General features: G+C 39.7%; 5 protein-coding genes across 6 annotated transcripts in view; 2 read left to right on the forward strand and 3 right to left on the reverse strand.

Annotated features, from left to right (window-relative positions):
* LOC122324828 (connector enhancer of kinase suppressor of ras 3-like) overlaps nt 1–3,398 on the reverse strand; it is a 37,512-nt gene extending 34,114 nt beyond the window's left edge. The window contains exon 1 of the mRNA XM_043219514.1: nt 3,317–3,398. Coding sequence (XP_043075449.1) covers nt 3,317–3,368 — 52 coding nt within the window. The 5' untranslated portion in view covers nt 3,369–3,398. The remainder of the gene's footprint in view (nt 1–3,316) is intronic.
* Nucleotides 3,399–4,219: 821 nt separating this feature from the next.
* On the reverse strand, nt 4,220–5,419 carry si:ch73-111k22.3 (pleckstrin homology-like domain-containing protein). Its single transcript, XM_043220156.1, has 2 exons — nt 5,112–5,419; nt 4,220–4,827 (listed from the first exon to the last, which is right to left on the reverse strand). The coding sequence occupies exons 1-2, from the start codon at nt 5,280–5,282 to the stop codon at nt 4,612–4,614; spliced, it is 387 nt and encodes a 128-aa protein (XP_043076091.1). The 5' UTR covers nt 5,283–5,419; the 3' UTR covers nt 4,220–4,611.
* Nucleotides 5,420–5,982: 563 nt separating this feature from the next.
* c20h1orf198 (chromosome 20 C1orf198 homolog) lies at nt 5,983–10,199 on the forward strand. The gene is made up of 4 exons (XM_043219175.1): nt 5,983–6,322; nt 7,304–7,354; nt 7,442–8,011; nt 8,773–10,199. Exons 1-4 carry the CDS (start codon nt 6,008–6,010, stop codon nt 8,827–8,829), a joined length of 993 nt encoding a protein of 330 aa, XP_043075110.1. The 5' UTR covers nt 5,983–6,007; the 3' UTR covers nt 8,830–10,199.
* Nucleotides 10,200–10,328: 129 nt separating this feature from the next.
* clec11a (C-type lectin domain containing 11A) lies at nt 10,329–17,650 on the forward strand. Its single transcript, XM_043219178.1, has 4 exons — nt 10,329–11,566; nt 13,337–13,448; nt 13,801–13,992; nt 15,583–17,650. The coding sequence occupies exons 1-4, from the start codon at nt 11,456–11,458 to the stop codon at nt 15,978–15,980; spliced, it is 813 nt and encodes a 270-aa protein (XP_043075113.1). The 5' UTR covers nt 10,329–11,455; the 3' UTR covers nt 15,981–17,650.
* selenol (selenoprotein L) lies at nt 17,645–22,406 on the reverse strand. 2 transcript variants are annotated; one of them, XM_043219176.1, is made up of 10 exons: nt 22,246–22,406; nt 22,016–22,097; nt 21,867–21,920; nt 21,494–21,539; nt 21,055–21,182; nt 19,922–20,036; nt 19,579–19,701; nt 19,159–19,296; nt 18,366–18,503; nt 17,645–17,973 (listed from the first exon to the last, which is right to left on the reverse strand). In XM_043219176.1, exons 1-9 carry the CDS (start codon nt 22,346–22,348, stop codon nt 18,384–18,386), a joined length of 909 nt encoding a protein of 302 aa, XP_043075111.1. In that variant the 5' UTR covers nt 22,349–22,406; the 3' UTR covers nt 17,645–17,973; nt 18,366–18,383. The 2 variants fall into 2 exon arrangements, with proteins under 2 accessions (XP_043075111.1, XP_043075112.1); XM_043219177.1 differs by lacking the exon at nt 18,366–18,503.
* Nucleotides 22,407–24,962: the final 2,556 nt, after the last annotated feature.

Below are 24,962 nucleotides of genomic sequence, written 5' to 3' on the forward strand. Positions count from 1 at the left end.
ACGAGTCCCAAAAGTACCTAGAACACAACGATGAGAACGATACAGGGATGATGTCACAAAAACAGCGACGTGGCCAGGACGTACAGAAGAGATCCGATCATGAAAAGGGGAAACATGTCTACTGTACGAGTGAAGTGTGTCAGTCTGAAGTATGCAGGCGTGTTACGGCACGAGTCCTGCTGATAACAGATAATCACATCAACAACTGCAGGCAAGGCGGCATATTTTCAGCCAAACGTACTTCTGCACCTGATCCATCTGAAATGCACCAGGTGATATACTATATGCGACGTGTTTTTTGTGAAAGCGCTGCTCGAGGAGGGGACTCGCATATTTGTTTTGCTAAGTCTAAAGGTCGCTGAAACGGCGGTCACGTTTCGCTAATTATACACACAACTTCCCACAGATTGCTTCAAAAGCAAACAGTTTTAATAGCTAATAAAACACATACCACACTGCAATAATCAACGACTCGGCGACAAGCAGCTTGTGTGCGAATGCTTGGTGTATCATGACTTCATTGGAGCATGTAAACACACAGTAACGGCTAATGCTGCTATCAGGGATTCAAATGTAAACACAAGGCCACGCTTGACCCTTATATCTGTGAGGTTTGCTGAATACCAGCTATAAGAACTGGTCTAAGATCAGCCGCCTTACCATGTTATTCATTAATAACGTTTATTAATTGATCAAAATAATTGCTTTTTAGTACTTGTGGAGAAAAGCCCCAAATTAAGACTTAAATGGCATTATTGTGGCAGACAGTAGACCACTGAATAGGCAAAAAGTAGCTTTTGAAGTCATATTTTGTTTGTTTTACATTTCTATATCGTATATGGCCTCCAGTCCACAGAAATCTTTTTATACAGTCGAGTCAGACTATCTGAGATCAACTTAATACCATCTCTCAAGCCTCATTTAAATTGCTCGTGCAATTTCTACACTCTAAAGTATATCTGTAAAAATGGGGCATATGTACTCTGTTAAAATGAAGTTTTTGTATAAATTTTTTTGCAAGTTATTTACACTCCATCGCATTATGTTTTAGGGTTGAAAGAAAGATAATATCCTGCCAGACAATGACAAATTTCCCTTTTGTTTTTAACAGTGTTCGCTTAAACATAAATGTGTACTAAAATAAGGTAAAGTGCAACGAATTCGCTTCATCATCTATGCAAACAAACCGTCTTTTATATTTAATTAACCTTAATTTATTCGAATATTTCTCAAATTTCATTTAAAAATATGATTGCGAATATGATTAGAGTGAATAGGATTTATAGGCCGATAAAGATCTTGTGTAGCCCCTCCCCTTTTCAGTGCTTCGCTTAAAATGCTTAAAAAAGTTAAGTTATGATAATGTTATGAAAATAAAGTTTTTTTATGACAACTGCTTCGAAATCAACTTTCTAAAGATGGCTGCCCACTTGTTTCTCTGCAGTACAAACGACACACTATACACTACGCACTTAGCGTATGAATTTTATAATGCTATTTTATCTTTAATAATTGGACAGTGATAGCCCCTCCCCCTTCTTTGCGTAACTAAAGCTGCGACAGTTGAGCGCATGAATATCTCGCACCTCGTTTTTTCGTTTAAGTGCATCATGCAGGTATTTAAAGTGCACTCCTCGCAACTATTTATACAAAAAAAAACTGTTCCTAGATCAGTACGCACACTTAAAGCCCAGAGCATGCCACATCTGTTCCACTCCTGCATTGTCTGCCACAGCTTTTATTGTCTCAAACCGGCGTCAGGGGAGATACGCTAGGCCTTCATTAGCGCCAAAGGCCAACTTTTACCCAGGATCTGAACAGCAGGTTCGAAACTTTCAAAGGTGGCTCAGTTTATAATTAGATGCATCTGCCGAAACGTTGTCTCCGTTTAGGAGCGCGCGAATGGCTTGGACCCAAACCATCTCAGAAGCCTTTCACATCCCGTGGCCAGTCATTTCTGGTTAGCAGAGAATTATAGGTATTTCTTATTGTGGTGGACCTTGACGATTTGCTCAAGGCCTCTGCTAAGTGAAAGTTTTTCATGGTGTTGTTTCGGGAGCAAAGCGGAGAGCGAGTACGAAAGCGTACAGCCGGGTCAACAAAACCACAAATAATTGCGAAGACTTCCAGAATTAAACGAAAAAGTGGTAACCATCGCACCGACCTCATCAGACTTTCCGTCATGTTTCTAATTATAACCTTTATATCCGCTACTGCTCTACCAAAAACTAATGATGGGAATGCAAAGCAGGCTAAAGGGGAAAACAATATGCATAATGATGCATAATGCACTTTACTATTAAAATGGTACGGCGGCAGAATCAGATCACAGGAAGACTTTAAGAGCTAAGCCCGAAACAACTTTCCAATTTAAATGACCAACCACAAGATGTCCACCCTACACAAAGTAATTTGCTTATTCAAATAAACTACGAACTCTTCAGTAAAATAATAAACTGGCAGTAAAGAATTCCATTGCTGCAACGTATCACTGTTTTGTAAAAATGTAAGAACTGGCCTATTATTATTGCCGTTAGAAATATAGGCCTACTGGTGGGTTTAATCACCAAAACCTACAACAGCTGGTTTACAAACAATAATAACAATAACTTTATTAAACGTATCTGTCATCTATTTGTTTTCAGATATGTACAGTTTGGCTGAAGCGGACTTTTTAAGCTGTCTGAGTTTCAAAAGCTTTCCCAGTTTCGATCGCGCTTAGGGAGGAATAGATAAACACTGAGTTTCTGTATTTGGTTAGGGATGTAGATGTTGCCTTTACAAACATTTACCATAGTAACCATAGTTTCTGACAAGAGTTATTAGTATTTTTGCGGTCACACTTTACTTTGAGGTCCAATTCTCGCTTATTAACAAACCATTAACTAGGACTTTTGCCTCAATAAACTCCCTGTTTGCTTATTAATTATGCCTATATGTTTTATATGCTTATTAGTTGTTAGGTTTAGCTGTTTAAATGGATTATGGATGTGGAATATCAGAATATGTGCTTTATAAGGACTAATAATAAACAGCTAATTTATTAATATGCTAATAAGCAATAGTGAGAATTGGTCTCTAAACTAAAAACAGATTTTTTTTTTAAATAATAACACTGTGGTCATCAATCATAATTTATAAACATATTAATATATAAATAATAATAGTACGCGAATATATAAGTTTGTGTTTGTGTGTGTGTGTGTGTGTGTGTGTGTTTTCAAACAGTATCTATAGTTATCGTTGTTCTTTTCTGTGATTATTTAAAAGAACGAAGTATTACTTTAAAGGAGCAACAAGCCAGCTGAGTTCCTACCTCTGATCCAGTCCACAACCTGAGTCGGCGTCCACTTTGTTATCGGCTCCATTCTTCCGTTCAGATATTCAGAGAGTTTCGTTATGAAAAGTTATGAAACTCGCTAAAGTTGAATAAAGTTTCCTACGCTACGCTCGAGCGTCCTTTCTCATGTCTACCCGCTAAACACTAATGATCAGGCTGAAGCTCTACCCACAGACTGAAACTAAAGAGAGAGAGAGAGAGAGAGAGAGAGAGAGAGAGAGAGAGAGAGAGAGAGAGAGAGAGAGAGAGAGAGAGAGAGAGAGAGAGAGAGAGAGAGATCGTGTTACACTCGCAGGTCACACTCGTTTATATCGCCCCTAAATCGTCTGTATGGGGGGCAGCGAGGGTCAAACACATTATAAGTCTATTTCTCGTAACACGTGTGTAACCGCAAACATTCAAATCAGTCTCTCTCTTGCTTTGCTGTTACTTGTGCGATTCTTGCTTAATAAACATCTCAATGTCACAAAACTTTATATCAGACGCTATGGTAATGTGATACTGGCACTCAATGAACGATTGCTGAAAGTCTCCGTGTAGCCATATAACATCAATAAAAAGAGGACATTGAGAAATACATTACTCATATTATTACACGGTAAATAAATACAGTGATTAATGGAAGCGTGCGATAGAAATGATCCACGGCCACACGTGTTTTATTTATGTATTTAATTCTACATTGTTAATTAATTTATTCAATTATTATTTGTTTGTTTTGTAGTTGTTTTTGGGGGGGGTTTCGTCTGTAATTTCTGATAGTATTTTTCGTAATTGCGAGCTCTTGCTGTATTATTTTCGATCACGCACTGCCCTCTACAGGCCAATATTAAAAAGTGTAGTTTTACATAATTGTACTTCTTTAAAGCGCGTGTTTAAATTTGAGTTGATGACAGGCACATAGCGTTCACCGGACCTCCGAGGCAACCACTCACTGAACAGCGAAATCTGGCAATGCGTTTTATTAAAACATGCAGGCTGTAAAGCACATTAAAAAATTGGCTTTGACTTTAAAAACTTTTTGCAGGTAGAACTATACAATGTTCACTCAATGTCTTATAATAAACGTGTTTAATAATAATAATAATAATAATAATAATAATAATAATAATAATAATAATAATAATGAACGTATTAGAATTATTATAGGAGTGCGTGTCCTTCACAAGGGGTGCGCTATACTTCAGTAGAGCATTTTCGCAGTGAGAGAAGATAGTACAATACAGTTTAGAAACCTACACAATCTCTAAGGTGGAAAAAAAAGGACAATCTTATTGCAGGACACACGCGTTGGAGCTGTGCTCTTCAGAAGTGAGCTGTGCTTCACATATGGCGCTCATCCACGCCTGCTGCTCTTCTGCGGTGTTGGCCCGCAGGATGTAGGTGCGCTTTTTGTGCTTTGGTGTCAGGGTCCAGCCGAATCTCCCAGCATCACCCTCCAGCATCTCCACCGTTGCTCCAACCAGATTAATAGCCTTTTCTGCAGACTGAGAAAAGATTCGGACTCATCGAAAATGTAAAATGAAAAGCGATAAAGGTCCATGTAAAAACGAGCGCGAGCAGGCGTTGCTATGGTAACATAACGACAACAACATGGCAACTCGATCCTGTGGCATTTAATTAATTATTTAGCGAGCAAAACAGTTTCGTATTTAGACTGCATTCGCCGAGTCCGCGCAGGTGCGATGAAGTTAAAGCTGGTAAGCTGATCAACACCGTTACAAGTTTCTTAAGAAGGCTGCGAGACGTAATCGCTGTCATTCGCTCCTACCTGTTCATTAAAACCATAGACAAGCTGTCCGTCTCTGATCTGAAACCACATAATTTTCCAGCGCTTCGTGTAGTGTGTTTTCTTAAATAACCATCCTTTTTTCCGTTCTTCTCTTTCTTCTGGATGGTTTTCATCTGTTGTACCGTTAGAGGTCGCCGATTCTAAAGCCATTACTTTGAGACGTACTTACTCACGCGCACTGCGTAAAACAGAATAAGAGTCTTTTGTTTTTGTGATAATATTTGGAGGAATAAAATTAATAAAAAAAAATATGCTACTTGAATTAAATAGTAAAATAATTAAATATTATGCTTCCTGTCGTTTTTAAAACCACGTGGTTTAAACTATAATTTAAAAGCTAACAGATTTTATCTTATGCATATCAAGGCTGCATTTATTTTAACAAAACAGTGAAAATGTAATATCATTTAACATCCTTGTTGAATGATTAGATGACAATGAAGACTGGAATAATGGCTGAATAATACAGCTTTGCTTTCACAGGGAATTAATTATATTTAATGTAATAGAAAACCGCTATTTTAATATTTCTCAGTGCTACTGTTTCTACTGTAGTCAAATAAATGTCTTAATTAGCATAAAGGACTTTAGAAAAATATTATCATTAATATTATTAATATTAAATTAATGTCATATGACTCACAAACTTAAAAAATATTGAAATATAAAGTACATTTTACAATCTATAGATAACCATATAATAGGAAAACTATGGAGCCATTGCCCATTTATCGTTCTAATTTGCTTATACGTGTCAAAAAAGTCACGTGTACCCAAATGAATCAATGTGAAGACAACTTAAAGCTAAAAGTAGAGTAAAAGCAGAATAAAAGTCTTGTGTGTACGTCAACGCTCGTTGTCCAGCTGTTGAGGAAATGGCGGCCGCGGCGATGGCGGGGGTTGTGGCGGATCACCCGCTCCTCACGGAGGCCAAAAAGCTGGAATATTTCTCCTCCATCAACTCTATGGCTCGTAAGATTATGGAGGAAAGGGAGAAGATAAAGGAGGGCTACGGTCCGACTTGGGACGAGATGAGTCCCGTCGAACAAGACACGGCGATAGACAACGGGATGATGGATCCGCGGATCCGGGCTCGGTACGCGATGCACCGGGTGGAGCGAGATGAGGTGATCTGCTTCCCGAAACTACTCCTCCAGACCGGACAGAAGACTGTACACTTCGGAGACGAGGTGCGAGGTGTTTTGTTTTGTTTTGTTTTGCTTTTTTCAGTGTAGACTTGTTTAGATTTTTTTCTTGTTATGTAGGGCTCGTCTATACTAAACAATTATGATTTTATTTTAACAAATAAAAATAGTCTGTTATTTGATTCATTTACTTGCGTGTTTGCCTTTAAATATTCGTTACATTTGATATCTTTTTATATAAAATACATATATATATTAAAAATGTATTTTATAATAAAATGATGCTTAGCATATTTATCTGTGTGCCGGAAATGTAGGTTTTAATGTTATTGAACCTGTCGCTAAAAGTGAAATGTATATTAAACAATAATATATAGCAATATACATCTTAAACAATAGTTACATTTATGAATCATAAGGAGTAAAGTTTATTAGACAAACATGTGTTCTATTTGTTAAACTGTTTACTTAAATCTTTATCAACTATTTATTATAGACTACTTAAAATATTCTTTGTTATATATAAATATATATATATTTATAAAGTACTTTAAACTCTTTACTAAACAAATCTTTTTCAGTTCTATCTAAAAAATTGACTTCGAAAATCCTTTTTGAAAAGTTATCTAGAGTTTAACAGGCAAAATTACCAACAAAATAAATGTATTGATATTACAGTTTACTAAACAAATCAGCCAAAATTGTATAAACTAAAAGTGTAAATCAAATGGCTATAAAGTAAACCGTTTGCTAAATATTTATAAAATAGTTTAAATAAATCTGTGCCACGTCTACAAATTCTGTACTTCTGAAATTCTGAATTGTAAAGTGTTTACAAAACAAATCATTTATGTTTATGAAAGATGATTCTCCAAACCGCTTATCTGTTCACCATTTTTAAATTATGTATTATATTTAGTGATAGGCTGTCTTACTCCTGTATTTTTGGGATATCCCTATCCCAAGCAGAAATGTCAGATTAAAGGAGTTTCGTTATGTTAACATATCAGTCTCTTTTGTTTCAAGGACTTAACTTGGCAAGACGAGCACTCGGCTCCCTTCTCCTGGGAGACCAAGGTAAGTGGGCCACCTCTGCTAAAAATACATAATCACTTTCCAAGCAAAGAGCAAACAAATGCGATTCAGCCCGTCCTTTCCCGACAGAGTCAGATGGAGTTCAGCATCTTCTCCGGTGCTCCAGAACCGTCCGTTCCCTCCTCGGCGAACGAACCCAAACCCAAGCCCTCTCAGAGTACCAAGCTGCCCAGCACTGACGAGTCGTCCTTCTGGAAGATCAGCGCCGAACGCTCGCGGCTCGAGGGCGAGAAGGCCGAGTTTCAGTCTCTGACGCCCAGCCAGATCAAGTCTCTGGAGAAGGGAGAGAAGCCTTTGCCGTCGTACCTGAGGTCGGAGTCTGGGCAGAGGGAGTCCGAGGATGTGCCGCCGCCTCCTCGGCCGGTTCAGCAGAGAGTCACCAAACCTCACGCCCCTCCTCCCCCCATCCCCATCAGCGTAACCCCGGTGGCCATCAGCGTGACCCCGACACCTCCTGCTCCCGCGTCCTCCTCAGAGGAAGGGTGGGAGAGGGCCCAGAGCACGCTTCCCTCCGTAAGCACTGTGGATGATGTGTTCAGTCCTGGTCTGGTCACCAGGTCTTCCTCTCAGTCCAACAGCACGGTCAGAGATGCCAACAAGGCGGAAAGCTCGCCCACCTCCAGTCCTACCTTCTCACAGGTTAGATGGAATTTCACCTTCATTTCATATGGTTAGATGAAGTCATTGGTGCGTGGGCAAATGCCTTGATGTTCTTTATATTCTACTTTTCGTTAAATAATGCAACACATTCATAGAAGAGTACAGTGATTCTTCTAGAATGAGCTTGTTTTGTGTTTTGAAAGTCCATAATCTTAAAAAAAGTATAATAATATTCATACTTTTTCAGTGCAGAAAAGGTACTGGGAAAAATGTTAACTTTTTAGGGAAACCAGAAAGGTTCTTTCGTCATATTTGTCAAAACTATCTTCCCGAACCTATATTTTTTATTAAAAGTTTATCAGAATGAGAAATAAGAATGCATCATAAAATTATTAAATTATTCATTGAAAAGTAGTTCGGCAGAATTTATCATCATTTATCATTTATTACCATTTCTAAGAAAAATGTGAGGTTTTTAATGAAGTTTTTAGTTATATCAGTTTAACATGTTTTTGAAACCAACACGGAGAAAGAAAAAGTTGATTTGTTTAATGTTTATATAGTAAATATTTTATCTAATATAAATATATCTGAATTACTCATTTATTTTAATATATGCATTTACTCATTTATTTATTTTTTTATATTATTTATTTATTGTAATGTATGCATTTACTCATTTATTTATTTTTACTTGCTCATGTAAGTCACTGACCCACATTTTATCTTGATTTTTTTCAATTTTTTCTACTAAAATTTTAACCACTAACAGCATAAATGGTTCTATTTGCTTTTTTCAGTTTAACACAAGCAGCAGCATCCTGAAGACGGGATTTGACTTCTTGGACAACTGGTAACGCCCGAATACCCCTGAAGAATCCATTCCAGATCACAGGACCTACAAGCACCACAATCCCAACACTACAGAACACTTTCCTTTGAAATCCAAACGCTTCAGTAGTTTCTTTATAGTGCATCAATATCTCTATGATTGTAGTTAAATCACCATCTGTCTGACTCTATCTCACTGGTTAGAAGTTACTGAATGCATGAGCTATGTTACATCAGACAGTATTTTTAAACAGAGCATATTTTGAGTGTTTTTACACTTGGTACATTTGCTTGAGTCAGAGTCCATCATCTCTCTTCCCCTGGACCTATTGGTCTTCTTTCCCACTGTTACTGTTATACTAAACTGTGGTATGTTTGCAAAAAATTCTTTCACCAACGTTAGAACCACCAAAACCTGTTTATCCTGTGTGTCCAGGCAACAAGGGTTGATATCCTGAAGTTGCAGAACAAAGTTTCAAATTTTAGTTTGGTGTGACTACCAAACTGGCACAATATACTTAATCGGTACCAGCCCACTTCTGGATTGCATTCACATCAACCACAAACCACACTGTGGTTCGCATTAAAACAAAAGCCAAACCCCTCTTTCGGACTCAACTAAAATCCCTTTGTTTGCTGTTACAGAAGTTCGGAAGATGCGTTAATCAAACAAGCCAGAACTCAGTTCCACAGCAAAACCACTAGAGCCAATGCCACGTCACCTTCACTGCCATGATGTTTATATTTATCTAGACCTCAATACTAGTGTTAAGATGCTTCACTGTACGTTTATTAATAAGGACCTAAATGCGACACCGTAGCGCTAGCATGGTTTTGAGGAGATGACTTGCGCCTTGCTTGTTTTGTAGACTTTTTATATGCGTGCTACTTTCATTGTAAGCTTTGAAGTGAATCATTGACTTTTCTCCTCATTCTCCCGAATGCTTCCTTTCTTTGTCTCTTTCCTGTAGCCTAACGCACCAGAAATTTAATAAATGAAAGCAATAGTTACAATCTACATTCATCGTTTGGCCTGAAACATACTGCACACAAGTACGCAAATGCGGATGCAACGTTAAACGGGTGTTATGGCAGCGACAAGCTCCAGAACCCGAGGGGGCGATAGAGTTAACCGTTCAGGTAGCTGGCTGGAAACAAAGATAGAACTCGCTCTTCGCTGTCAACGTTTGAATTTACGTACAAATCAACATTTACGTACTTGTCTGTCATTTGGTTCAGGGCTGAGCTAGCTAGGGTTCAAAGTTAGGAATCATTTGGAGCTTTGTTGCGAGATGTTTTTGTTGAATACAAATGCGTGGCCTGGAGCCAGTATTTATGCATTCGTATATCTGTAATGGAAAATAAGTACAATAATAAAAAAAAAAAAGTACAATAACTTCTTGTTTGTCTCATTCTTCTCTCCCCTGGTAGAGGGCAGTGTAGCACTAATTGAAAACAGAAAGATGGAGTTCTACTAATAAATCCCTTGAACGTTTTCTGCCTTTTGTCAGTTCACTGCCCGGAGTGTTATTTATTTTCGTTAAATATAACCGTTGGATGTCCGTTAATGTAATCGGTCACATATGTGGCATTTTCAAAATGCTCCTAATGCGCTTTATTTAAAGAGTTTATTTCCCCAGGCAATCGTTTTTATTTTGGTGGATTGATGTAACTGCACCGCATGTTTTGAAAAAGGCCTTGCTGGTTTCTGACTGGAAAGTGGCCCTGTTTTCCAAGAGGTCATTCAACGTTCAAAGGTTGTTAAAAATATTTTTAAGGAGTTCAGTTGATAGGTCGATTAGATCAGTCTAACAACAGTAGATATCCACGGTCTTGGAGTTCTTTCTAATTGTTATTTGTCAAAGGTAGACATCTAAGCTGTTTATCTGTTTCTTGTACCGTATAACGTCTAGACAAGCTCATCTGGGAGAGATTTGCTTAGTTAGACTTTGTTATGTAATGAACTGGATTCTTTTGGGCAGAACTCCATTACATCTAACTCCCTTCCAAAGTCTCATCCAGAGGAAGTGAGCAAGACTGAGAGAAGTGTCCTGTTTAGAAGAAGAGAAGTCCAAATTCCTTCCATGTGTGGAGACAGGACTCAGCTGGTAATGAGACGTTCATCATTTTCCTGTCATTCGGCCATTATTGACTTCCACAGAACAGCATGTTCCCAAGGGACAAACGCCATAAAAACTTCACAGAAAGCCGAGTCTTGGACAAGCAAATGAAGATGTTTATGGAAGAGGGAGAAAGAGCTGTGTCAGTAAAACTGCCGTGTTAGCACAAAGAATAGAAGTGGGAGGAATGAAGAAGAAAAAAAATCTGGTGTTTGAGTATAAAACTCAGCAACAAGCAGCTGAAAGAAAGAAAACAGAAAGAGAGAGAGAAGAAGAAAAAAAAGGAATCTTTCAGACAAGGTGAAAGGAGGAGGAAAAGTGACCGGCAGCTGCAGAGAGGGAGGAGGCTAAAACAAAACAGAGCTGTATAGAGGTGAACGATAGAGCGAGACTACTGAGTTGAAAGCGATGTGAAAGGAGGAGAGAAGATCGCTGTTGAGTGAACATCAAGGGTTGTGTATATATGCAGTAAAACAGAGAGCTGGCTGAAAAGAAGAAAGGGATTTATGAAGTGAAGTGATTTGAAGTGGAGATGAGTCTAACAGTGATTCTGGCAGCTGTAGTGGGCTTCAGCGCTCTGTCTTCCTGTTACTCTGGAGAGAACACCACGAGACCGGCCATCACAACAGCTCATCTGTCTCAGGTTAAGAATTTAGACTTACTTTGTGGAAAACGATCCATTGATTTGTTTACCCTTGATATTATCTTTAAAGATAACATAAAATTAATGATTTCCATTGAAACAATTTTGAAACGTGTCTTTGAAAACCTACCTTGATACCAGGATATTACCATATGATTCCATCCCTGTACCATTGAATGATGAATGATTTATTTTTTATTTTAAAAATAAAGTTGCTTCCTTCTTATCAAAATGGTTCCATTAAGAACATTTAACATCTAAAGAACCTTTTTGTTTCACAAAAGATTACAGATTACAGATTACAAAATGGTAAGAAGTCAAATTTTCACCTTTATAGAGCTTTTAAGAATACAGATTGTGACAAATCAAATAGGAGAATAAAGTGTCAGTAAGATTAAACACTCAATTTTCAGTTAAAGGCGTTTCGTTATTGAATGCAGAGACGTCATTGTCTGTATCTGTGCAATCAAATCGACGATAATTGTTGGAAATTAAGTGTCCCTGAATCAGAGGCGATAGCGGCAAGGAACCAAAACTCCATTGGTGACAGAATGGAAAAAAACATGGGAGAAACCAGTCTCAGTCAGGGTCCAGTTCTCTGGCTAGACGAAACCAGCGGTTCAATTCCGAATGTTTCAAAGTCAGATTGTGTAACGGATTGGTGTGATTCCCATGAAACCTTTGGCTTAACGGTTCTTTGCAGAACCAAAGATGGTTCTTCGGTGGCATCGCTGTGAAGGATCTTTTAAGCACCTTTTTTTGGGCATACACAATCTCAAGGGCATACACGTCTTGTTGCTACAAAACATCCTTGATTAGCAATAACATTACTTGAAGTGTAAGAATACTTCCAGTGTGATGATTGTGCATTCTTCATCAAGCAAAGGCTGGAATAAATCATGCGACTTTTAAAATCTGAACATATTTCAAACCACTAGGCATCACATATTTGGCTATGTTGGTTAAGAGAGGAAAACTGGGCATCGTACACATCATGATTATTAGGGGGCGCACACTGCTCCGAACACAATAAACCCACACAGAAACATTGCTTGGAGATAGAATTCAAATGAAAACATTACTTGTTCTACAATTGGCTCAAAGAACTAAATCAGTTTGATATCTTGCCACTGAATGGATTCATAGTCTGAGCTAAAAAAACAAAGTCTGTGGTCATTGTATGCGATGCAATTTTCAGCAAAACCTGTGACTGTCCAAAATTGCAGACTGTCTCTGAATTTCGGCAACTACTGTCGTCTCTTTCAGAGTGTAAATTAGGGCAAAAATATGGGCAGACGTCATGTAGTGTATTCCAGCCTTAAAGGGTTCCTTTACCCTGAAATGAAAATTTGTCATGTATCACTTTCCTTCATGTTGTTCCAAACCCGTAAAAGCTTTGTTCACCTTCGGAACACAATTTGAGATATTTTGGATGAAAACCAGGAGGCTTGTGACTGCTAAGTAACTGCCAGAAAAGTATAAAAGACATCGTCAAAAATAGTCCATCAGCCATCAGTGGTTCAATAATAACATTATGAACCTACAAAAATACTTCATAACTTTTCTGGGCCTTGACAGTGTTCATCACTTGGAAGTCAAAGAGACCCTCACAAGTCTCCTGGTTTTCATCCAAAATATCTTAAATTGTGTTCTGAAGACAAAGCTTTTATTGGTTTGGAACAGAATGAGGGAAAGTGATCAATGACAAAAATTTTCATTTTGGAGTGGAGTAACACTTTAAGTCTGGTCTTGCTGACTTTAATCCTACAGGTGAGAGTGTTCAATGAGGAGATGGTTAGAGGGCGAGGGGACACTCCTGACATCATAGAACCTGAACCCACCACTGCAGTCTCTGAAATGGAGAGCACTTACAACTACATCCGTGCGTTAACAAAACACTCACTTCACTTACCCACTTCCATCTAAAAAGCCAGAAAAACAAGCCAAAACCAATCCAATGGAATGTATATTTGCATATATTCTACTTGCAATATGCTGATGTTTGTCTTGACATGAAGGTTTGTTCGTAAGGTAATATTTAATAGTCTGGGTATGTAAATTACATAATGCAACTTTTCAAGCAATCCAAAAACACTATATCTGCAGCTACCTTGTCAACCCCTTCCCCCTCCACGACACAGTTTCTTGATATTCTATTCATTCACTGGTATGCAGCGGCATAGCTGACTAATGAAAGACTTGATTCACATTTGTCTATTTATATATATTTACAGTGTCTAGACTGGCAGCGATGGATCAGGCTATCCACAGGCTTAATGTGGGACATTACACGTTGGACATTAAAGTTACACAACTGTTGGAAAGAATGTCACGACTTGAGAATAGATTAGGCGACACTGAGGATGCCATTCAACAAGTCTCGTCCTACTGCAAGGACAATCGCAAAGAGATCGGACGCCTAGAGGGTTAGTGGCTTTACCTTTGGGCTCATAGTTGTGGGCTATAAAGGGCATTGTAGTCAAATCTAGCTGTGCTTAAAGAATCCATGCTCTTATTACTGGAGATTTTTCCAAATATATATTAAGATGGTGACAGTTTATTTCAAGGACGGTATCTGAACTTAAACCCAATACATATGGTTATTTGGGCAGCAAGTAATTAGGTAGAACAAGTTGAATCAACACCCTTTGTTGGACCTTGAACAATGTTAAATGTAGTCAAGTTATAGTTATAAATCTACCCCAACCCTAATTATAGTCTTGTGTAGCCAGACAATTGGCTAACGACAAAAGGTTTGGGCTGTATTCACCTTTTTCTTGAAGTAAAAATGTGCGCAGCAATTCGTAAATGGGTCTAGCTTCTTGTCTCATCCACATCCAGCTATTTATAGATGTACAAAACAGTTAATTTTGCTGCTTGGCCAACGTCAGGAAGCGGTCACCTGGAAAGTGACCAATCACAGTTTAGTTTTGTTTAATGTCATGTACGTCAACGTCAATAACAAGTCGACATGGATGTAAGGTCAAAAAACACTTTAATTGTCTTATAATATGTATTTAGTTTTCCCTTACTTGCCCCATATAATTAACTTAACAAATCATTTTTCCAAACCTCTCCTTTGCATGATGCTAATCTGTGGTGATTGGTTTGAGTGGGGTGTCATTTTCATCTCTGATTAAGCAGCATTTGTGAGTTTTTATTGCTCCAAAAGGAGCAGCTAGTGGCAATTTAATTTGCATTTTCATTCAAACCACCCTTAAAAGACCAACAAGTGGGAGGGTAATATGCAGATGTTTCACGCTGATGAAACGTCATTTAAAAAAAACTATTCATAGTCAAACTATGATTCAGAGTCATCTCTTTCTTTTGAAGGGCAATAACTGGTGCACTTTCAGGCAGAAGGTATTTGAAACATTTTTTTTTACATTTAATTTTAACCCTAAGCAAAGAACAGCAACTGCATTGAGCATACTCGGGCCATTTTCCTGTCACTGACTTCTCCAGCCCCCAACGTCTGACCTAACAAGGGGTCCAATCCTGCTCTAGGGGGGACACTTTCCAGAGGAGTTTTGTTTAAGCACATTTGCTTGGATTTTCCTATTGATCCTGAAGATCTTAACTGGCTGGTTCAGATGTGTTTAGTAAGAGCTAGAGCTAAATTCTGCTGGAGCATGACTTGCCAGGAACAGAACTTGACACCCCTGACCTAAACCAATCCTAACCTTGCAGTGTTACCTCAGATTTTACAGTTACCTAAATTCAAGTAATGCTTTCTTAGAGGAAACTTCTAATGCAAGTCCCTACATGAGATCTTAATGTTATATAGGAAAATCACACATACTGCATGTGCTGGTTCTGATCTTTTGATTAAAGACCTAATGTCTTAAGATGTTTAACACTAAAAATTGGACAGATTAATAGTAAGTTTCCAGGACCGGAAATTTGTTGGTCTAGGATTTGGTCCAATATGTACTACTTGGGCAAACCTTGTTTAAGATGACAGCAAAATACTGTACTTTTATTAAGATATGGTGAAAATGATTTTGTGGTTGCAGGCTGCCAGAAAGGCCGTAAAATGGGTTACAAATGTTTCCTCGCATACCGTGTGTATGAGACCTACACCGATGCATCCAAGAAGTGTCAGGAGCGGGGAGGACGCATGGCTATGCCAAGAGATCGCAAGGAGCAGGAAGCTCTGGCTGAATATGTGAAATCAGTATTCCACGGAAACTGGCCTGTTTGGCTTGGCATCAATGACGAGCGTTCTGAAGGCCTCTACCTATTTGAGGACACAACCCGTGTCTCTTACTTCCAGTGGAGGAAGCACTTCCTGTCAAGCCAGCCAGATGGTGGGAAGCGAGAGAACTGTGTAGCCATGTCTTCAGATGACGGAGACTGGTGGGACACCTACTGTGAAAGACGCATGTATTATCTGTGCGAGTTTGATGTTTGACCTTAATGCTTTATTAAATGGCTTCTAATTAAGTTGTTTTAAATATCAAGAGCAGCTATTAACTGTTTCAAAAGCAGTTATTGCACAGATAAAAATTAGAGCCAGTGAATTTAACGATCCCATGAAACGGTTTGATAAATGCAAATTTCTTTCCTGTTAAAATTTTTCCTATTGAAACAGGAAGTTGGAGCAGGACTCTAAAAAGTATTAGCTCCTCTTCCAGAATAAAATTTTCTGATGATTTACTCACCCCCTTGTCAGCCAAGATGTTAATGTCTTCTTTCTTCAGTTGAAAAGAAATTAAAGGAGTCATCTTCGTTTGAACATAAATATGTGTTAGAAGTGTGTGTACACATCCATGGTATAATGATAAAAATCTGTTTAAAAAATTATGTCTATTTTAAGATTCTTGTCAAAATTATCTAGATGTACACAGGCCCCTCCCACAGGGCCGTCTTACCTCAGCCCCGCCCTCAGTGAGCTGTCATCATTAACTCCCGACATCTAAGCCTCTGAAGACGCAGAGGATTAACGTTATTTTCTTAAAAGTGTAAGTGGTTTTCTGAATCTTAGCAAATTGTCTTTCCTAATAAAGTTTAAAGTTTGCTCCAGGGGCAGCGTCATCAGAGCTGATTAGCATTTAACGCAACATGGACTAGAACTGCTTACTGAAAGCAGCTGATTTTGAGTGTTTTTTTACATTACCATTGAGAAATTTTAACCAACATAAGTTATAGACTTTTCATTAAGAGAGTAATGAATGAATAGTAATGAGAATAATAGACCCTTTAAGGTTTTTGAGGAAAAACATTGTAGCAAATTGTAGCTTCAGTATTTATTTTGAATGACATGGCGGTGACTAAATTACAAGGAAATTTTTATTCCAGAAGTGAACTAGTCCATTAACTTCCTGTCCCCCTTAAAACCCAAAGCAATTCCATTTGTTGAGACAAATGCGCTATATATATATTTTACCCTGTATTCATGAAAATGTTCATACCTTTTGAATTACGTATTACAAATACATGTATCGTGCTATTTTACTGAAGCTGAACAACAGTCAAATTAAAAATGTATTTTTCTTAGTATTTTCATTTAGCAAGCAAATGAGCTTACTAGCTCAAGACAGCACATTTGAACAGGCTTTGAGGAAGGGGGATAGGATTCTCCTCTGGATTGTATATCGTAGAGTGTAGAGAAGAGAAATACTGTATATTTTTAAAAGCGTATATCAGCTAAAAGTTAAAGTCATACAACACCCTATACTGTAGATGGCTTCCAAGCTAATAAATGCCACAAAACTCCAATATTCATGAGATCTTAAAGCCTGAACAGGAAATATTAGTAATAACAAAGGTTCGAAGATCACGAACAACTGAAAACATACTGAAATATAATAAATTATTTAATTTGACGTTTAATGTTTGTATTATTCCAAGGGCGATCTGCATTCGTCCTGGTTCTGACATTACATTAATGCTGATTTAAATTTGTTTTCTTTTCGTTCTTTATTGTTCTAAAATTCTTTAGAATTACGGCTTGTTGGTTCAACCCTGGATTTGTTTTCAAAGTTGTATTTGTTTCACTTGGCAACTATTAAAGCAGGTTTAAAGTGAAATAAGGCTCTTGAGCAATGCTGAATGGTGAATAAAAGTCCAGTCTCATTCTGACCAACATCCAGCTCTTTATTCGGTGTTGATTTCAATAATCATTCACAGTAAACAATGGTTAAACGGCTTGACACACATTTCGTGTGTCTTGAATAATTGCAAAATGTATCTGCAAACAATTAAGTTAATAATCTCACTTCATTTAATCGAGACACTGATGTGCGATATAGACGGGTCTGGGCTGGTGTAACTCAACAGATGTGAAGCTGTGATGACCAGAGGGTGTAAATGCCCATCAGAAATGACTCTTCATAAGCGTATGACTTTGAGTCAGATCTTCATTCATACAACCTCTGGGGGAGCTGTCTATCTGAGGAGCCAACCTATACCAACACATCAAAGGCCTAAAGTCAGTCACAGTGTCTTTACAAATACTGTTTACCATACCATTTACACCCTGATATGATATTTGTTCCATGCTCCCTTTAGTATGACATTAATACAGCAGCTTCCCATTTTTATATTTACAGATAAGTAAATTCCCCCATTAAGGCCAAAGTCTGCTTTAGAAAAGAACAGACCTCTTCCACCCTAAACAGAGGGCATGGGAACAGCCAATCTTGCAAACTTTATTTTGGCCGTCGTTCTTAATGGAAGAATAAATTCTGGCACAAACGAACGAGTGTAACTTTTTCAGGAACTGGAACTTCTTATCAGGAAGGCAAGGAAGCAAGTCAAGCGGTTTAGCATATTAGAAAGACGAAACATAAAAGACCTTTATTCTCCAGGAATGCTACGAATGAGCAGAGATGGCAGCCAGAATCTGAGTAACTGATGGTCTGTCCACAGGGCTTTTACACCGGTAGGAAAATATCACTTTACCACCCGAGTCCAGCACAAAATCACCACCCATCTGATAGAGACAGAGGGAGAGAGCTGCAAATCCATTTTCAAGAGTCCTAGACTACAGGGACGCAAATGTTTTTTCTATCAGCGAGTATTATGTAATGTTTGGGGTTTGTTTTTATGGATTTGGCACATTCCGCAAATAGCATTAATCTTTAGAAGAAAAAAAAAACATTTTACTTTTCATTCAACAAGTCGTCATTCAGAAAATCCTGGTGGTTTACCTCAGGATGTCAAATGAAACACTATATCAGCTGGGGTTTTCTTTTCCATTGGCTTTACATGAGGTTTATCATTTCTGCAACCAATGCATCTTAAAGCAGGTGTTGTTGTAGCAGTTTCTTAAACTAAATGACACTGATGGGCCAAAATTGGACATCTTATTTGTGGAAAGATGCGTTAACGTGTCTCAGCGCTACTGCCTAACTAGACCAAGCCTGCACGTTTACAGTTTTGTTGTACGATTTGAGCTGAAGGAGTGTAATTTATGATCCAATCGTTGCGTAACCGGCCCTATATGCAGTCTGACGTTCTTCATTTTACTGCTCTTATGCCATAAAATAAGGGTAACGACAAACTCGTGGAAACAAACGCAATTCATTACCCATGTCAGAGTTTTATTCTTTTGTTCTGTGTGCGATATTTATATGTCTGCATGTCACCTGAAAGAGGTCATCGATGAACTGAGGTGGCACATCGGGGAGCCGTTGGTTCATCGTCAGTATTTCAGAGTAGTGCAGCATTAACTTAAACTTCATCACCTTGCTGATCGATGAGCCCAGACCAAACGCTCGATACACCTGAAGCAGCACATATATCCACAGGTATGATCAGTATTAATCTACAGTCAAGGTCAAGCACATGTAGTCTTATTAAAGGGGCCGCTGTGAAAGTACTTTATTTGTGCTTCCGAAGGAGGACACTGCTAGAAGTCATTTACAACATCGTTCCAGATGTTCCAGTGTCTCAATTGCGAGAAAAGTGTCACAGTTAACTTTTTAATTGTTTTATTCAGTAGCTGAAACAAGCTTCCAAAACCTTAGGATTAACCAAAGAAGGGTTGATTATGTTTTTGTCCTCACCGCTCTCTCTGCATCCAACAGCATGTCAAACTCATAGCCTGTCTGATCGAGCCAGAACGCGGCCCCTTCAAGAGAGCCGTACGAGACCACCAGCACCCGCAAGGACTGCGCTCCCTGAAGCTTCTGCATGAGAAAAGGCAGCAGCAGAAGCAGCGTTGACTTTGGAACATTTGCTACGAAAAAGCAGCGCAACATTTTGCATCGCCAAGTCCACGGCTGGATCAACAAGCCTTCGAAAGATATTTTCCAAGCAACTGTGCATAATGAGAATCGGCCGACGTTTGCTCTGACTTCACTTGCAGCTGTGTGGCTTTTGACCTCCTTTAACGGCAGGTCGTCTTACCTGGCTGTTCTTCAGCTCAGTCAGGTGGTCTCGTCATGGCTGTCATCCAAAATGGCGGAGCAACACAAGGAGGAGATTCTCTCCCTTCCCAAAGTACTGACCCAGAGACACGTTCCTGCAGGAGCACAGGACAACCACAATGTATGTTGGAGTAAAAGCATGCCATATCTATTTGTGAGCTGGAATCTGAAGTGAAATAGCCACAATCCAAAGCATGTTAAATTGAATTCAAAGTCACGTGAACAATTTATATACAAATTCACTAATTCTGCATATTTAGCAACTGGCATACACTATATGTGACTCTGGAGCACAAAACCAGTCAAAAATACATTGTGTGGGTCAAAATGATCGATTTTTGTTTCATGCCCAAAATCATTATGACGTTAAGTAAAATTTGTGTTTCGTGAAGATATTTTGTAAATGTCCTTCCATAAATTTTTATGTTTATATATAAAAAAAATGGTATTATGCACTGCTAAGAACTTTAAGAGCGATTTTCTCAGCATTTCGTTTTTTTTTGCACTCTAAAATTTTCAAATAGTGTGTGTATATATATATATATATATATATATATATATATATATATATATATATATATATATATTATATACATATATTATATATACATATAAAATTGACTATTATTATTGCAATATAATTTCTTAATTTTATTTAATGTTCATTTAAATTTTAATTTGTTGCCTCATTTAAATTTAACTGGAATTCTCAATGAAAAAAACCCAAAACAATGAAAATTAACTCTATATAGAGATAATTTTAACTACAGCTATAACCTATGGGTTGTCCATTACAAAAAAAAATTCCATGGTTAAATTTCAACCAGGTAACAAAACAATCACTCTCACAAAGCATGACATAACAGAAATTTATTTTAAGCTACTATCCAGAACCGGCAAAACAGTTGTAAACCTCTAAACAATTTAAAACATCTAATAGACTTTGAATATACAGTATAACAAGATAAGTGGGACGCTGATGTAATCACAGTCATAGCAATAAACTTTTGCAATCGCAGGCCTTCATTTTGTTTCAACAGACGTACTCTGTCAGCAGTTCTGAAATGCTTGACCTGAATAAAGGACAGTAATAATATTATGCATTCATCTCACTCTTTAGTCTGGACGTGTATAAGCTGCGTATCTGAGCTGAGCGTCTGGGCTGCAGGACACTGGGAAAGAACCGTGTCGCTCATTTTCATCTGAACGTCCAGACGCTTCAAAAAACAATCCCACTCCACCTGTCAATCAAACGAACGTCCATCACTAAACCACTCAAACGCACTACCTGCTAACATAAAAACTATTTAGCATTTGAATACTCTTGAATAAAAAAGATGAGATAAGAGGAAAAAGTTTTTTTTTTTTTTTTTTCACGTTCCTCCCAAGAAACTTTCCCTTCTTTTTCTTGTGGGAACGCCAAATAATTTTGTGAAAGAATGCAAAAGTATTGTAATATAAGTTTCCTCTCATCTATTTTTAATACCATGCGCTTGTCCTGTTAGGGGCTTCAAAGCAGTCACATGAAAAATGTAAAAATTATATTGCTTACTTCCAGTTGTAGTAAGCCTTCAACATTATCTCGAACATCAGTGTTTCTGTTAAATTAGAATCAAATAATAGTATCATCAGTGTACTATTATGACACTGGTATTCAATATGTTATGGATAAAGTACAGGGCAAAATGTGGATTATTATTATTCTTTTATAATTACCAACTAACTATACATTTTTTACATATGTGACTGTTTATTACATCGCTACTTACCAAATAAAAAATGCATTCGTTTTATTGATTAATGATTGTTAAAAACATGAGGATTGCCTGGTATCAAAAAGTTATTATTATTATTATTATTATTATTATGCAAAATGTTTGACGATTGAATGCCCCAATGAAAGGATTTCAAAGACTACACTTAACTGAAAAAACTGTTCCCACAAATATTCTGCTTCCTTTTGGTTTTTCACTCCCAGGCTGAAAGAAATCATATTCATTTCATGGACTGGTTATCGTTTTGTAGTACAACCAAATTCTTCAAATGTGCAGCGTTTAAAGATAAATATACACACGTGTTGAAGAACTTGGCACCTGCTGACATCAGACCAAATAAAGGACGAACTTTTGTCTCCACGATGTCTCGCAAAGAACCACCTGAACAGAAGCAGTAAATGAAAACTGATTTTTTTTTTCCCCATACACTCTCTGTGATTTTTCCCCATACACTCAACCCTGCACGCATACATTCATAATACAAACATTTGCGCACAAATGAGAGGTAAAATCTCTAAGATTAGGATACCTCTGGCGATGTCCTTTTCTACATTCTCCAAAGATGCTCTACCGAATCCGACCAGTTCTTTCAAAGCCTCTGTGACCGTGTTTTGGCCCACTTCGGTAGCCATGCTGAGCTTCCAGTGAGTTACTCGTAACTGCGCTGATCAGCTGTCATCAAGCAAGTCAGATACTCCGGCGATTACGGAAACTGAACGGTAATTGGTTAGACATCAAATGCGCGGAGAAAAGTAACAGTAGCCAGGTCTCGTCCCAGCATTTTTAGCAATAGCACGTTCGTGCGATAATAATTCACGTCCGAATAGCTGCATTTAAAAACTTGAATAAGAATCAAATTTAAAAAACACAGTGACTAATTTAAATAATAAAAAGATTATGATTTTATCTGACCAGTAAGAGACAACTTCCGGGCCGCCACCTAGTGGGTCTTTAAAGTACTGCATACAAGTCTATCCTGTTTAGCATATTTAGTAAAAGTGTAAATAAAATGTATACACATATACATACATATATATGCACATATACATATATATACACATATACATACATACATATATATATATACACATATATATACACACATACACATATACATATTGTGACGGGGTGAAGAAACACACAGCAAGGAGGGCTCAAATCAAAAACCCCAGAGGGTGGTTTTATTAACAAAAAAACAAATATTCTTCTAGAAGTGTAGGTGGTTGTGCCAGTCCGTGCCGTGAAGGTGCTCGTGCTTCCTCTCTCTCTTCCTCTCCTTCGCTCTCTCCTTCTCTAAGGTGCGTGGTGAATCCGTGTCCTCTGGTGCCGTCTGACCCGGTCTATACACTGCTTTCTGCGATATAGAGAAGATCCGTTAGTTATCTCTAGCATGGAGACAGTTCTCTCTGACACTGTGCTGCGTGGCCTTTTATCCCGCCCTGCTGACAAGCAACAGCTGAGACCGGTCAGCCTGTAACGAGTGCATGCAGGTGCTCCTCGTCTGTTACCAGGACGACGCTGATGGCTGCTCGGGACGCTCGTCACACTCCCCCCCCCTAAGTGTCGTCCTGGTCCTGAAACGAATCGTGCCGTTAGGGGAAGCAGGGGTTGGGTGGGGAGTGACCCCTGACAGACCTGCGCGAAGCTGCCCAGATCCGAGAGAGACCGTCCGGCGTTGGCGCCGCCGCTCCAGCTCGGTGACGCACCACAAAGTGGAAATCCTGGAGCGCTAGGAACCACCGGGTCACCCTCGCGTTGGTTTCTTGGCCCGGCCATCCACTGCAGGGGAGCATGGTCAGTGAGGAGGGTGAACTTCCGGCCGAGGAGGTAGTACCGCAGCTCCAGGATTGCCCACTTGACGGCCAGGGCCTCCTTTTCTACTGCCGCATAGTTCTTCTCGGCCGGGGACAGCTTTCGGCTGATGTATAGGACCGGATGCTCCTCGCCCTCCTGGACTTGGGAGAGGACTGCCCCAACCCCGTGATCGGAGGCATCCGTCTGTAGCAGGAAGGGACAGCTGAAATCCGGCGCTCGGAGGACTGGTTCCGGCGTTAGCGCGCCTTCTTGATCTTTCGGAACGCCTCTTCTGTCTCGGGTGTCCACTTTATCTTCTCAGGCTGCCCCTTCCTGGTCAGGTCCGTCAGGGAGGCGGCTACCGAGGAGAAGTTGGGGATAAAACAACGATAGTAACCCGCTAACCCCAGAAAGGCTCGTACCTGGGTTTTGGTGAGGGGCCTCGGGCGCTTCTTGACGGCTTCTACCTTGTCTTCTTGGGGTCGGATAAGGCCCCTCCCGACTTGGTAACCCAGGTACCTTGCTTCCGACAGCGCCAGGTGACATTTACGGGGTTGGCTGTGAGCCCAGCCCTCCGAGTTCGGACAGCACCCTCCGCAACCGCCTAGGTGGTCCTCCCAGGTCTCTGAGTGAACGGCGACGTCGTCCCAGATAGGCCGCGGCGTAGCTCTGGTGGGGTCGGAGGACGACGTCCATCATTCGTTGGAAGGTTGCGGGGGCCCCGTGTAGCCCGAAGGGAAGGGTCCGTACTGCCAGTGTCCGCTAGGGGTGGAAAACGCGTTTTAGCTCTTGAAGATTTTGAGAGGGGTACCTGCCAGTAGCCTTCGTTAGGTCGAGGGTAGAGATGTACCGGCCCTTCCCAGTCGGTCTAACAACTCGCCCACACGGGCATGGGGTACCCGTCAAATTCAGAGACCTCGCTCAAACGGGCGGAAATCGTTGCAGAATCGGAGGGTGCCATCGGGTTTTGGTACCATCACGATAGGACTGGACCACGGGCTGCGAGGCGGCTCAATTACCCCCAACTTGAGCATTTGTTTTATTTCCTCCTCAATAGCCTGCCGACGAGCCTCCGGGACCCGGTAGGGCCGCTGCCGGACGATAACTCCAGGGGCGCCCGGATCTCGTGTTCGATGGTGCGGGTCCGCCCGGGCGAGGGGAGAACACGCCAGAGAACTGACCGACCAGGTGCTGGAGCTCCCCTTCTGGGCAGCCGAAAGATGGGGTTGGTGTCGACAACCACGGACCGGTGGTCGCCAGGCCTGAGACTTGTCCTCGCTCCTCTCCACATCTTGAGGAGGTTAACGTGGTAGAGCTGGTCGGTTCGTCGTCGGCCGGGCTGATGTAATCTATACGTAACCGGGCCGAGCTTCTCCATCACGGTGTATGGCCCCTGCCACGTCGCCAGAAACTTACAGGTTGCCGTGGGAACGAGGACCAAGACCTTGTCAC

The sequence above is a fragment of the Puntigrus tetrazona genome, chromosome 20 (assembly GCF_018831695.1).
Source record: "Puntigrus tetrazona isolate hp1 chromosome 20, ASM1883169v1, whole genome shotgun sequence".
Lineage (NCBI taxonomy): Eukaryota > Metazoa > Chordata > Actinopteri > Cypriniformes > Cyprinidae > Puntigrus > Puntigrus tetrazona.

Coding starts and splice junctions, on each gene's coding strand:
- si:ch73-111k22.3 (XM_043220156.1), bottom strand. CDS start 5,282: ATGGCTTTAGAATCGGCGACCTCTAACGGTACAACAGATGAAAACCAT. Junction 4,828..5,111: donor TCTATGGTTTTAATGAACAG/GTAGGAGCGAAT, acceptor ATCTTTTCTCAG/TCTGCAGAAAAGGCTATTAA.
- c20h1orf198 (XM_043219175.1), top strand. CDS start 6,008: ATGGCGGCCGCGGCGATGGCGGGGGTTGTGGCGGATCACCCGCTCCTC. Junction 6,323..7,303: donor CTGTACACTTCGGAGACGAG/GTGCGAGGTGTT, acceptor TTTTGTTTCAAG/GACTTAACTTGGCAAGACGA. Junction 7,355..7,441: donor CCTTCTCCTGGGAGACCAAG/GTAAGTGGGCCA, acceptor CTTTCCCGACAG/AGTCAGATGGAGTTCAGCAT.
- clec11a (XM_043219178.1), top strand. CDS start 11,456: ATGAGTCTAACAGTGATTCTGGCAGCTGTAGTGGGCTTCAGCGCTCTG. Junction 13,449..13,800: donor GAGCACTTACAACTACATCC/GTGCGTTAACAA, acceptor ATATATTTACAG/TGTCTAGACTGGCAGCGATG. Junction 13,993..15,582: donor AGAGATCGGACGCCTAGAGG/GTTAGTGGCTTT, acceptor TTGTGGTTGCAG/GCTGCCAGAAAGGCCGTAAA.